We start from the raw sequence: 14364 nt of genomic DNA on the forward strand, positions 1-14364 counted from the left end.
TTTTCAGGGGCTCTAAGAAACTTCTGTTACACCCTGGGTGTTGTCTTCTTTTTCCTTTCTTCTGGCTTTTTGCTTTTGTTTTGTTTTTTTGGTCAATAAAAGTCATTAAAAGGCAGGAACGTGGTTGGAGGGACGATGGAGCCAGGGGCTCCTCTCTCATTATTTTTCATTAGCAAAAGCAGCGCAGCCTCACCATGACCCAGAGGGAAACCTAGGAGTCCTCGCAGCCGTAAGAAACGCAGTGACTCATATCCAGGATTCAAATGCAGTTTTAATCAGCAATCACAAACGTTTACATGAGTTTAGCAAGTTTGATCTGGAAAGAAAAATATCTACGTCATGAGATACTGAAATTCTTGTAAGAGACAAGATTATTTTTACTAGGAAGTAAGAAAAAGACTGAATAGCCATATTGAGCAAAACCTTGAGATATTCACCATGAGAGGCGAGGCGCGTGCTTGTCACAGCAGAAGCATCAGCATCCACGAGAAACACCATCAGTGGCGTGAAGGCAGACCGCCCCATGGCCGCTCAGGGTGGAAACCAAAGGCCACATCTCTTAAATTCTACAACGGCACGAGCACTGTCCGTGTAAGGGTTTGTCAGCGACACCCCCACACACACACACCTGTTACGGTTCCAACGGGGACTCCGTGCCAGCGTCTCGGTCGGCTTCCCGTGAAGAAACAGTTTAGTGTTTACCAAGGAAGCCGAAGGTAGGAAAACGTTTATGGCTTATTATCTGATAAGCGAACGAAACTTGAATAGGTGAGTTTACTAAAGTTTTAGGCACCATGTTTTAAGTCAGTTTTCCTACCGTCCTTAAAAATGACGCGAATGATTCTTAAATCCCATTTCCATGTTTTTGTCAGCTGCAGGCAGTGCAGACGCATCGGGTTCTAATATGTAGGCTCCACACACTTCTGAATCAGCTAAGAAATCAGCAACTTTCTCAGTGAATGAATGACATTAACATAGAAGCCTGACTTTTAACACAAGTTGAGGTGGGAAAGGGAGAAAGGAAACCTCTTTCTTTTCATGTTGGCAAATTTTTCTAAACTTACAAATTGTTTTCTCCCAAAGTGTCAGCTGAACAGTTTAAGTAATGTGCTTTCTAGGTAACCATGTAACACTCGGCAAATAGTTTCTGCTTTTGGAGGCGGAACATCAACCCACTTTATAAATTTCTCAGGGATAACAATGAGAATTTCTTCTTTAAAAGGTGTGTGTGAAGCATGCCCTGACATTTTAAACAATTAAAGGTTTATTCCACTAAATGTAAATTTAACAGAGACAGTGAAATCTCCAACAAATTAGATTCCCCAAGACAATGAAATCTCTAAGAGTGAGATTACTACACTCCATTATTAAGGTGGTCAAAAGGCAATTTTCTATAAGTTTCCACCTCTCCTTCCCTCTCCACACCTACAAAAATATCCATAGATAGAACAACAGTTGGTTAGCAGTAAAATCTACATGCTAAATGCTAGGTGAAAATCTTTAAAAAACAAAGTATGACAGGAGAGTTTGCAGCAAAATAAACGTGCCCATTGGTGTCAGCCTTTAAGAATACATGGTAATAAATACATGAATAATAAATCAACTTTCTAAATCATTTCAATTCAGAACGCATGCATTAGAAAGGCCAATATAACTGTTCACTATTAAAGTGTTCACTGCTTTCTATTCATTTGGTTAAATTTTAGGAATTAGAAAGTATTTAAACTTAAGGTTTCTAGAAATTTAAATTTCATTCCTGACATAAAGTTAATTCATTTCTTTCAGTGATAGCCATACAGCCCAGAAAAATTAGCCTGGAATTTTGCAATGCATTTTCTTAATTTCGTGAGTAATCAAGTACTTATGAAATCAAACCAAGTCCTTATCAAACAGGACACTATACTTCTATATGTGTGTGGACTATGCAGCATGTTACTAAATCCTTATTTCATTTGTGACGTGTCTTCACGTTTGTCCTCTCACTAAACTAGACGCTTTCCTGCCAAGACTGTGTGTAAATACCAAAATCCACAAAGGTAACTGTTTCATGTACTCCTCAACTGCACCTGGAGAAACAAGTGGGACTTGTCATGATGTCAAAGAAGAGATATTCAATAAAATAGCAACGATGAGAGCCTGCAGTATGAAATAGAGACACAGCGCTTCTTCTCGTGAAGAAACATGAAGACAGAAATGCAGACGTTGGCCTTGGGGGCCACGCCGTGACTCCTCTCTGCTAGCGGCACCGTCATTCCTAGAGTTCAGTATGCTTAGTGGACGTTTCACACAGACCTGGGGGGAAAAAATTAGATGGCATCACTCTCACATTTAACATCAGCCCAAAGGTCACTTACTTTCTGCAAAAGCACATTCTTGTGGAAGCACATTGGAGAAAAAAAAAAAAAAAAAAACTTTTAACATTTTCAAATACACACAAGTAGAGAGAAGAATGCAGTTTGTTCCGCTGCAGGCTGGTCAACTACTGCTATTCCAGGGGCACTGCCAGCCTTCTTTCCTGGAGCACTGTGAAACAAAGCCCATGGGTTGTGTCCTCCTGCCTGTGGCCACGGGAGTGTTTAAGGAAAACCTGAGACAGGGCATCAGTGTGCTGGGCACTTAATCCAAGGTGCGGAGAGGCTTGGATCCACAGTACATTTCCCACTGGAAGCAATGAATGCCAGCTCTCTAGACTGGGTTATGGATTATTCTAGCTACATAATTTATTTAAAATAGGAAATAGGCTAGCCTTTGTGTTATTTTGTATCATGTATTAGCCTTGAAAGTAATTATTTTTAGTATTAGAATTTACCACCCTCTTTAATGCTTGAAAGTCTATACAGAAAGGTCAAAATGCTTTTACTTTAAATGCAGGCTCACCATTTCAGAATCCTTGAGACCTTATTCCTTAGGTGGCCATTCAAAATGATCATGTCACAAAATTAGTCTCATGTTTTTTTTAATGTTAAGATTTGATACCAAAGTAGAAGTGATCTGTATATAAAACATACTTATGTATTTATATTTATAAACTCACTCTTCCTAATGAATACCTCCACAAACCAAAGAGTCCATCCATCCATAATCTAGAGTGACATGCTTAACCTTGAGTGAAATATAGCCATCTTTTTAATCATGACCTTGTATCTTATTAAGATTTTAAAATACCATTTTTACTCCAAGACATTAAAATGACAATCTAGAGAAGCCTGGGTCAAGTGCTACAAAACATTTAACTGGGAGAATCTACTGAACTCTTATTTTCTGCCTAGGAAAAAAGGAGATTCGTAAGAAACAGCCTATTACCACTATTGCTGTCTCAGGCCCCTGAAACAGAGCGCACTTGGTAACTTTTCTTCTCTCCACTGAATAAACTACAGTGGCGTCTGCAGGTCTGCCTGCAAACCCACAGCACTCCACTGAGATGCTTCCCACTCATCGAAAAGATAACACATGTTTATGAAAGTCTCAGGGAAGTATTATTTTTAAAGCCAAACATGGTCATCTTAAGTTTAACATATGTTTTCTCCATTATTCCCCATCTATCTGTGTATAGAGGTGGCCTTAGACTCCTATATTTTAAACAATCATACATGTGTTAATTAACTAGATGGATGGACACATCAAATCACCATGATGTACACTTAAATACCTTACAGAAGTTTCCCAGGTCATTTATACCTCTAAAGCTGAAATGCTGATGTCTGTGAATGTGCACTGATCTGCTCCTGTGCCATTACAAATACAGTGAAAAGGTCTACCTTAACTAGAAAAAAAAGCAAAAATCTCTCTCACACACACAAATACATAAGGTGTATATAAAGTATATTAACCTTCCAACCAAACTTCTAGTTCTAAAAATGTCTATCTTTGAAAAGATCATTAATCTCCCTAAAAGCAATGTAGATATTGTACAAGCCCTCAGGACAGTGTTTGTTCATAGTATATAGGTTAAGTATTGGTTAATGTAGTTTCATAACCTCCGTTACACACTCACGCACACACACACACACACACACACACTCACACACAGTCATCTCTTTAAAGCATCATTTAAACATGCAGAGGGATCGCAGCAAAGCTGTGGTAGAACAGGATAAAACAAAGCCTCATCTTTTCAGAACAGAGGCTGACCCTCATGCTGCCATAGGAAACTTGCTGTGCTTGTGTTTCAGAGTACATTAGAAGCATCTGGAGTTTCTCTATGATACGAGAGCCTCGCCTTTTACACAGATTCCTAAAGCCATCCCGATATGTTAAAACGTACTATTTCTTTGTTGGCTGCAATCATGAATTAGGATTATTCTCATTACTTTGTCACTTTAGCTTTTTCCTGAGAATAATTTTTAAGTTTGGAATCCCCTTGACCTTGTTACGTGGTTTACTTACTTCGGTGATGGCACGGTCAGGGGAGGGGGCAGTTAGGAGGGGCAGGGACTCTTGCCTCTTTTTAGAATTAATGGATTCCTAGTTTTTATTTATAAATTGTTTAGAGTACCCATAAGTATGTTTCACAGAGGAACAGCCTGAAAAAGCTCGCTCCACTTCACTAGGTAGCAGGCAGGTGGCGGAGAAGCCTCTGGAGCGGTTGGTTTCCTTGCTTTCTCAATAGGTCTGGTGCACTGATACTCACGTTTACAATGTAAACACTTAATCGGTCTTTTAGAAATCGATGCTATTAAGAATGACTTGATCATGTTTTATTTTACACTAGCAATACTGCACATATCTTAAGTTTACACTTTACACTCTATTTTCTTTAGGATAATATTAATTTTTATGTCCAATTATAAACATATGGAAGGAATGAAGAGATAGTTAATATAATGGAAATTAAGCCAAACTGCTGCACTTGGAAACAGTGTTTCCTCAGAATCTTATTATTTTAAGCAACTCCTGCCATAAAGAGTTGGCGAAACTTTCTAGAGACTTCCATAATATCTGAGCAGGTATTCATACAGCAAAGACGATTCGGACAAGCCCAACCCCTTGGAGGAAAAACAGGAAAACAAATGTTCCCGATCCCATTCATTACACTTTTGTTTAGATCCTAACAGACACATTCATCTCTGAATTGCTGGAAAACCCTCAAAACCACTTTCTTTGGGAAACTGTGATGATGCGAAGTTCGCTTCCATTACGTGACAGTCACCACTTACAACAGTTCATGTCCAGACTCAACGGAAAAAGCTCTAGAATTCCTGCCTATATTCTGACTACATCACTTCATTTTGCTCTGCAAACTTCCAGCCAAACTGGATTTTAAACAGAGAACAACCCCATCAGCTACTCAGTAAGAAAACTTTGTCATGCTACTGGAAATGTATTACTTTCTTGTTCAATAACTTCAATGACAAACATGTATCTTCAAACTGCAGTAACTATTATTTTAAGGACTTTGGCACTAAATTTGATCCTATGGATGCAGGTATATTATATTTAATTATAAACAATTGCTGGATGCTAAGCATCTGAAGCTTCCATAATTGCAGAAAAGTATTTCCCCAGCTTTCAATCATCGTTTCCATATATGACACTCCTTTTTTTCAAAGATATCTGAAAACAATGTGCAACCTGTCCTACATCCTTTAAAGTATCAAAATGACACAGGCTAAAAGGCATGTGTTTAAGGGGGGGTGGTGATCCTGTGTTTCAGCTCTGTATATAGGAAATAACGTTTTGGTAGTGTTTTCTAGCATCTGGTTGTGTGTATGTATATGTACATACATACGAATCAAATATTATTTTGCACACCAGAAAAAGAATGTTTTAAGAAGTAGATATTTGGGGAAAGGAACTTGAAAAAAAAATTCCAGCACCAAATAAACCAACAGGAAAACATTAGAAATTTCTTACTAAAGAGACCCCACTCTCTGTTGGGGCAGGTGAGCAGGCAAGTCATAAAGAAATCCTTCCCTGGTCGAGGGTGGAGAACCCACCTCTAAAAGTTTAAAAGGAGAAGTGCTTTGGATGCCGGCAGGGCTGACCAAGCCTCTGCTCCTTCCCGGCTGGAAGTCAAGCATGTTTGAATTCACTTAAAAACGTCGAGGAGCAGAAGCACAAGCAACAAGGCCTCACAGCCTTGCTTCCGCTCACTCGCTCACTCGGAGTCCTCTCTGATTCAGCGGAGGCCGGTGGCAGGGAGACAGAGGCTCGGTTTGAAAAAAATTTAAAAAAGCTGCTGAGCGGGAGAGGGGTGGGCCTGGGAGAGGGCGCATGCCGCATCAGACACAGTACCTGACTTTCTGCCGCACAGCGCGTCAGCGAGCTGGTGTGCCTCCTGGGTGATAAGCGAAAATATTTCATCTTCGAACTCTTCTATTATAGTCTCACACTGCAGAAACAGAACACCACCAGACATGGATAGATGTGCACTCACAGGACTCCTTGCTAGGAAGGACTTGTCACAGTTTTATTAGCTAAAAACATCATGTTACCAAGGTGGTCCATTTCCATCAGCCCTTTTGGTTTAAGACATCATTGCACTGGATGAACCCTCTCCCTAGAATGCTAATTGCATCATTTTCCCCGAGACTCAGCTGACTGATTATGGTGTTGAAAGACGAGGGTAAGGCAGGAAAATGGTTCTTCGTATTTGTTTCTCTTCCTCAAACTGGAATGGAATGCAAGGAACAGGAGCGGGGGCGCTCCCACTCATGGAGCTGAAAAGTGTTGGCTTTTTTGGTGGGTTTTTGTTTTTGTGTAAACTTTAAAGAACATGGCTCCTTAAAATGGTTAAACCAGTTTCCTTTATATCTAACATAACAATCCATTTTGCAGTTCTAAAGCAGGATCTGAAATGTGAAAACAATCAAGCTTTCTCAGCAATGAAAACACAAACGAATCTTCCATTGCCCTCTGGATAACAGCTTGTCAGTCACTGGGGAAACTTTCTTTTCTAACAGTTACAGATCCATCTATAATTTCACTTCGCTCCCCCCACCCTCTGCCCCCAAATCTGACATTTCTGAAAAGAGGGTGCTCAAATGTACCCATGCCTCTGAAACCCTTGAATTCTGACTGGAGTATGTGTCTGCCTTGGGGAAACACAAGCTTACACTCTTAGGAACTGTAATGCTAAATGGTGTTCACTGGAGACTTGGAACTCATTTTCCGAGTTCATTAAGTGAGACTCAAAAAAATTTTAAATGGCATTTGAAAATATTTAACTTCCACTCTCACGTGTTTACGGAAGACCTGTGAAATATAAGCAGTCTTCCTCTCTGAGCGTCTTCAGCCTGGAATTATTGCCTTGATTTTTTAATTAAAACGAAACCTTCCAAAGTCAGCTGCCGCCCTTCCATCAGGGGGTAGGCATGTCTGACATTTTGGCCACCGCGTGAATCACAGACATTTCTTAAACAGGCTTTCCCATCACTGGGTCTGACTCAGCAGCGTAAGTAAAGTGAAACCTCTTGCCATACATCTGGGAGGCACACTCTGAGTCAGAGGCCACCGTTCAAGTAAAATAAACATTTTGAAGGGAGGAAATGTGCCCCAAGGCCTACGATCATACCTGAGCCTTTGTTTAACCGAGTCGGTGCTAAAATAGCTGAATTAACTCCGGAGGAGAGAAAATTCTCCCTCTTCTGTGAAGCCGGAGGAGAAAAAAGTGATGTGCGTCATTCTCCCTCCATCGCGTGGCTATCCATATTTGAAAACAGCACTCATTTTAATTTAGGTTTTAATCTCAGAACCACAGCCCCTGGTGCCTGACCCAGGAGCCTGTACAAGAGCTGCCCGCCCATGGGACCGACTGAGTCAGTCCCCTTCTCCACCGTCCCCGGGAGCAAAGCAGCCTGCAAACGGTGCCTCCAAGTCACTGGGACTTGTAACCACTTCCTGGAAAATATCATTTAAGTGTCTCCACGGAGATGAAAATACCACGGCCCCCCAGTGATGCGAAAGGCAAGTCACTGAGCGCCTGGTTAACACCGAGAAAGCAGCAGAACAACAAGGCTAAAAGGCAACATTTTAACCGGGCTGTCTCAAAACTCAACAAAATCCCAAACAGCAAGAAATTTCTTTAAAGTACCAAAAACACGTTCACGGAGCATAGAATTCCTCTGCGGAAAAAGAGCTTACCGCGAATTTCAACGGTCTGTAAGCATCTGAATAAAAATAGAATTTTTTAAATTCTTTGTATATTTTGTCTCCTTTCCTCGGAGCAAATCGCTTGAAAGTCTTCTCCTTCGTCACGGGGTCTTCTTCGAGTCTGTAGTCATTCATCCGCTCGCACACTTTGTCCAGGAGGTCTGTGAGGAATGTCTCCGACTGGGCTAAGGGAATCTATGAAGAAAAAAACAAAACCAAAAAAGGCAGGAAACTTGACTTAATGTTAGCGTTACTTAAGAGCCATTCCCTTGAACGCACGTGGCAGCCCCCCACCCCCACCCCTCACGCGCGCAGTCTTCCTGTCCGGTTACTGCCCAGTTACATTATTTACAGCATTTAAAGAGGTTAGCTTAAATTCCGGTTTTTAACAGGTGCCTATGTTTGAAAGTGATCACCAGAAAAACTTCTATTCAAACTAGCAACTATCCTTCCACAGGAGATAATTTCCGAAAACCACAGAGCATGCAGAAGGCTCTGAGCCACAGAGAAGGGCTATTATCTATTTACTTGCAAGAAACCGATAGACAGGAGCCGGAGCGTGGGGGCTCTCTACGGCCGCGCACCTCTCGAGCGGGGCCCAGGCCCGGGCTCGCGCTCCGCAGCCGCCTGGCCTCTCGGCGGCCGCCGGGGTCCTGGGCAGGGCCGGGAGCCGCGTGGCGGGGAAAAGCCGGGCGGACAGCCTGTCCCCGCTCGCGGGGCGCGGCCGCGTCGTCTTTGGAGCAGCTGGTGCGGGGGTCCGCGCGCCCCTCTCCCTCCGGAATCCGGCGAGGATTCAGGGGACCCTGTGACCACCACGTCCGCCCCGCGCGGGGGTCAAAGAGCACCCCGCGCCCTTGGTAACAGGGACCAAAAAAAAAAAAAAAAAAAACCCCTACTCGGGGGCCGTCTCGACAGGTCAAGGTGCAGGAGGCCGCGTCCCCGCGGCTCCTTCCGGAAGGGGGCGGGGACCCGCCAAGGGCGCCGCGGGCGCGCCGCGGCCCCGGCCTCCGCGGGCCTTTCTGCCTCTCCACCCTCTGCTGATCAAAGTAGGAAGTTTGCCTGACAACCGGGGTGAAAGGGGCCGGATCACAAATGAACTCGATTTCGGCGCTGTGCATATACCGCGCCTCCATTGTCCCCCTTTCAGACGCAGTGTGAACCCTTCCGGTGCCGGCGACCGCGCGGCGCTCACGGGCGCGCTCCGGGCGCACAAAGGCCCCGCGCCCCGCCCGCCGCCCGCGCCCCGCGCCCCTGAGCGCAAACCTGCTTGCAGCCCCGACCGCGCCGGCGGCCCTGCGCTCACCCCCGGTCCCAGCAAGGAGCCAATTCTGCGCGCGGGGACAGGGCACCGCGGGAACTTTCCACCGCCCCCAGCACGGGCGTGGGGGTGAAATTTCCCACCTTCTCCCGGCGAACCTGGAGCCCGACTCCGAGCTACTTTCAAGGCCCCTGCGGTCAATTTGGCAATTAAGTCGTTTGTTAAACTGGAGTCTACTGCAACATCCTTGATTCGCTAAAATATCGTTTTTTTAAAGGAGTGATTTTTTTCATGTCTACAATCAGAAGACCCTTTAAAAAGTAGCTGAAAGTGCACTATAAAAACACAATAAATACAACGTAATCACACTTTTAATTGTGCCATGTAAGCCTCGTAAGTTGTAAACACAACCCAAAACATAGGTTAACCAACAAAACCTGTTTTATGGACTTACGGAGACGAAAGATTATACGTGTTGGGACTTAAAAGCTAGAAAAGAGAAGTCAGTTCTTAAATTACAATTAGTCAAGCAGATCGTGAACAGAATGAGTATGGTCTTCATTCTGCCAGGCGAGTGCTGCTGTGTCTTTCCTGGTCTGGTCCATATGAAGAGGCTCCTAGCACTTTCTGGATGTCAACAAAGCGGCACTTTAACCTCCAAGTGAAGAGCTGGCGCTTTCGTTTAGAAATCTGTCATCAGCAATGCCTTCTCTCTGCCCCTCCCTAGCCCTGTCTCCAGTCCCCAGTCTCAGCGTAAGCACTGGGGAGACGCTGTCACTGAAAAGAGAGGCTCTGCGCGCTGGAGGGTGCTCTTGGAACCCTGGACGAATACACCACACTGGTTCCCGTGTGTGCGAGAAAGCGCCGAGACCACTTTCGAAATCCTTTTTTAAAACAGACCTGACTTTCTGAGCGGCGTATGAAAACCCTGAGTATATAAGATCTGAACAAATCAGAACGTTAAAAACGTGAGACCTTCCACAACTTACTTTTGAGAGCCATTTTATTTATTTCCCGGTTGGCGCTTTTTAAAAACAAAACACAAAACCATCGCCACGTGATAACTTTCTACGAAACAGGATTGTTTTTCTTGTTTTGAAATTGGGATTGTGTATGTCCCAATAGAGTAGTGTTGCACCAGTTTTAACACAAATATGTGGTATCCGGGGATCAACACGTGAGTTTTGTGGATTTCATACACCTTTGAAGGCTAACTGGCTTTTTGATGTAATTAGCTGGTTCTTTCTAGTAAACGTTCTTTAATAGAAAGAGTAGGACATGTTGCTGGCAGAGAGCTCAGAAAATGCCCTTTTACAATCTTCACTGAGAGCAAGAAAAAACACACAGCAGGAGACAAGTAGAGTTCGTTCCACAGGAATATTTTTTTAAAAAATGACCTAAAATCCCAATCAAAGCATCTGATTTTGTGAGAAAATTTTAAAGAAAAAGATGCTTACGCATGGCAACTCTTTATATGTTTATTAAAATGCACACAATTAGGGTTTAACATGATTCCACTTTTAAAATGCACACAATTAGGGTTTAACATGATTCCACTTTTAAAATGCACACAATTAGGGTTTAAAATGATTCCACTTAGCTGAACTACTTTCACTAAATTTAAAGACTGTTTGGGGAATAATTGAGGCTTTTTCTCCCCTCAAAGTGTTTTGATTTTAAGAGTGCAATAAGTATTGAGACAAGTGGAATAAAACTGAGGCTTTCTTTCTATACTATGAAGATTTTGAATAGTACTTGTCAATAAAGCAACTCCTATTGTAGTCTTAGGGGAGCGTTGCCTCCGTCCTGGAAGGAGGGTCTCAGAGATACTAACCTCATTAAAATATGAATGAAAAAGGCCGCCATCATTGTATCGGGAGAAAACTGATTCACCAGCCATTACTTTTACACATGGACTCATTTGGTGTAAGTTATAAATACAAAAACAATCCGTTACGATTTCGTTGCTGTCTCAGTGCACTCTCAGAGTAAAATGCTAACTTTTCTCTTTCTGAAACCTAGCTATGACTCTTTTTTTTTTTTACCTCTAGGCCCCTTCTGACCATGTGCTTGTTCTGCGAGCAATGACATGGGGGTGGGAGGAGGTACTCATATTCCAACTTGAAAACAGAAAAAGGTAGCTGAAAGTTTAGGCTTCAGTTTCTCTAGAAAGCTGGAGTTAGGGAATTATTCGAGACCACTACGACAACACTTTAATAACAGTCAATTACAGGGTGCTTTCTGTGTTTGTTCATTACTATGTCTCTGTTAATCTTGTAGCAAATTTCTTGCTTGATAGCTATCACAATCAGGCAGCGATACAATTACGTTACGGTGTACAGTCGGACGTGAAAACTGTCTTTGTGGTATGCTGTCTCCCTCATAATAGTCTGACAATCTCAAATAAATCTTACTTATCTGGATGCTTATTTTGGAATGCCCCTGAGATAGGAAACCAGCACTTAGCCTGCTTAGTTTCACACTGTTGCAAAGGTTTTCTTTCTAGAGGTGTCGTTAATGTAAAAAATTTAATTGCATTATAGCAAATATTATATCTACTTTAATCACTAACTTTTCATCCATAAAAATACTGAAATCACTTCTGATATTAGTTAAAAGTCAATATTTAGAAGTGAAAATTCAAACCTCCTTTGCTTTAGGCTACAACAGGGAGAGCATGAATTCAGAAACTCTTGTAAGTTGATGAGATATATAATTAGCTTTTATGTTAATTGACTGCTATGAGTTTGTTGTGTGACACTTCTTCATATAATATGCAAATAGCATTGACTGTTTAGTTTTATTGGACAATATAATTAGAAATCTAAAGAAGCTCATTTCGATGAAGAATAATAAAGGTTGATAAATTTTCCAGTGTTCTGTATATCAGAAAAAAATGAATCCCATCTGGACTTAATCAATAAGAGAGATTTTAAGCAGCCTTTGTTCGGAGAGCCAAAGCCAGCCAACATATAACAGAATTAATATAAGCTTTTCAGCTACATAAATTTGATGTTAAAACAGGTGAATTTGTGCAATCAATAAAACCTTGGGGGCAAAAATACAAAGACTGCAGCACAACTTACCACAAATGATACAATAAATTTACGAAAACAACGTCAAAATTTTGCATCCTTTAATCTGAATACTGAGAAAAAGTCATTATTTGAAATAAATATTTTGCAAGTGTTTCCTATTTTTATTCCTGGACATATTATGTCAACATAAAGTATATGCTCAGATTGTGAGAAAAATAGAAATAATAAAAATAATAATCTGATTTTGGGGGAAATTTTTCCTAGAATTCAAAACTATTAAAATTTCAATCACATTTTAAAAAAAGGCCTGGAGCCTGTTTTCAGCTAAACAACGTAGAAACCTTGAAAGTATAGAAAAATTGCATAGTGGATCATGTTAATGAACTCCAAATGGGTTATTGAACTCAATTTGACTTCCTAAAGTTAAAAAATATATACTTTCTTTTCATTATTAAACAGGAATTGGCACTGCCACTTGATTTCTCATCTTAAAAAGTATTCTGTGAGTCTTGTAAGAAAGTTTACTTTTCAGACATTTTTAGGTGAACTGAAATACAACTATCCATGTGAAAAAGGTTACAATTTTTCAATCTTTGTTAAAAATCACTCTAAGAGAGGATTTACCGTGACCTTTTCACGCTGCTTCTGAGCTTTGACCTCTGCTGGCTTACCCCGGAAGGATTTTGCAGATTAGAAAAAAAGTAATAGAAGACAGTGACAGTGCTCAAAAGGGCAAAGGCAGGAAGAGCTGCGGCGGTGACAGAGGCGATGGGAACGTGTCCATTCAGCCAACAGTATTTATTCAGCTCCATCTCCACACCAGACACACTCACCTCTCTAATTCAGCCTTTTTAAAGGGGACTTTCTTGTGGTTCTGAATAAAAATTCAAAGAAAAACTTGAAAAAGACTGCCTGGAAGAGAGCCAGTAAACCCCAGCGGATGATTATATGACTGCTTGTCTACCAATTTAGCTCAAGATCACATACGTACATATCCGTGTCCTTATGTTACACTTTTCTCCCCCCACCGCCGAAATCTGCCAGTCTTTCACCATCTTGCTTCTGAAAACACAATAGGTATCCATTTCTAACCATTTCTGCAAACTGCTTTCCTGGAATAGAAGTGAAGGCACCTACGGGAGCTCTGTTGGGGCATTTCCCGGTTGCGTCACCCCTGTGAGGTCTCCTTTGGAAGTCTCAGCTCTCAGAGGAAAAGGACGGAGACTGGGATCAGTTCAGAAACTCGAGTCTCATCTCCCTCATTGCGGAGACACGCGCACACAGACGTCCCGCTGGCCGCAGAGGAGGCCCTTTCTTTAAGAATAGTTTTAACTAGAAAATGTAACACGTTCACTTGCTTTTTTTTTAATCGGAAAAGAACAAAAGCGTAGAGTAAAAAGTAAGACGGACACCTCTCCTAGACCCTAAAGCCCAGCTCTCCATCCTCCAGACGCCTCCCCGACCCTAGAGCCCGGCTCTCCGTCCTCCAGACGCCTCCCCGACCCTAGAGCCCGGCTCTCCGTCCTCCAGACGCCTCCCCGAGACCCTAGAGCCCGGCTCTTCGTCCTCCAGAGACACTCTTGGTGTGCTCACAGCGTGTGAGTGAATGTGTGTGCCTGTGTGTGTATGTGCGTGCAGCTCTGTGTGTCTGTGTGTGTCCTCGGGTGCCTGTGTGTCTATGTATGTCTATGTGTGCGTGTGCACACGTGCATGTGGGTCTGTTCTCACGTGTGCCTGTGTGTCCCTGTGGGTCCATGTGTGCTTGTTGTGTGTGCCTGTGTGTCCAGGTGTATCTGTGTGTGCATGTGTGCCTCTGTGTATGTGTGCTTGTGCGTATGTGCCTGTGGGTCTGTATGTGTCTGTGTGTGTCCATGTGTGTCTGTGTGTGCATGTGTGTCTGTGTGTGCTTGTCTGTGTGTCCATGGGTGTTTGTGTGTGCTTGTGTGTGTGTGCCTGTGGGTCTTATGTACATGCGTC

General features: G+C 42.5%; 1 protein-coding gene across 1 annotated transcript; it reads right to left on the reverse strand.

Annotated features, from left to right (window-relative positions):
* Nucleotides 1-253: 253 nt before the first annotated feature.
* On the reverse strand, nucleotides 254-8326 carry CNPY1 (canopy FGF signaling regulator 1). Its single transcript, XM_040260140.1, has 3 exons — nucleotides 8083-8326; nucleotides 6235-6331; nucleotides 254-2292 (listed from the first exon to the last, which is right to left on the reverse strand). The coding sequence occupies exons 1-3, from the start codon at nucleotides 8224-8226 to the stop codon at nucleotides 2255-2257; spliced, it is 279 nt and encodes a 92-aa protein (XP_040116074.1). The 5' UTR covers nucleotides 8227-8326; the 3' UTR covers nucleotides 254-2254.
* Nucleotides 8327-14364: the final 6038 nt, after the last annotated feature.

This window comes from Oryx dammah, unplaced genomic scaffold (genome assembly GCF_014754425.2).
Source record: "Oryx dammah isolate SB20612 unplaced genomic scaffold, SCBI_Odam_1.1 HiC_scaffold_18, whole genome shotgun sequence".
NCBI lineage: Eukaryota > Metazoa > Chordata > Mammalia > Artiodactyla > Bovidae > Oryx > Oryx dammah.

What these genes read in the sequence shown, in the direction of transcription:
- CNPY1 (XM_040260140.1), bottom strand. Translation starts at nt 8,226, where the DNA reads ATGAATGACTACAGACTCGAAGAAGACCCCGTGACGAAGGAGAAGACT. An exon ending in ACAGACCGTTGAAATTCGCG is followed by an intron (nt 6,332 to 8,082) that starts GTAAGCTCTTTT and finishes CTGTTTCTGCAG; the next exon opens with TGTGAGACTATAATAGAAGA. An exon ending in GCTGTGCGGCAGAAAGTCAG is followed by an intron (nt 2,293 to 6,234) that starts GTACTGTGTCTG and finishes TTTTCCCCCCAG; the next exon opens with GTCTGTGTGAAACGTCCACT.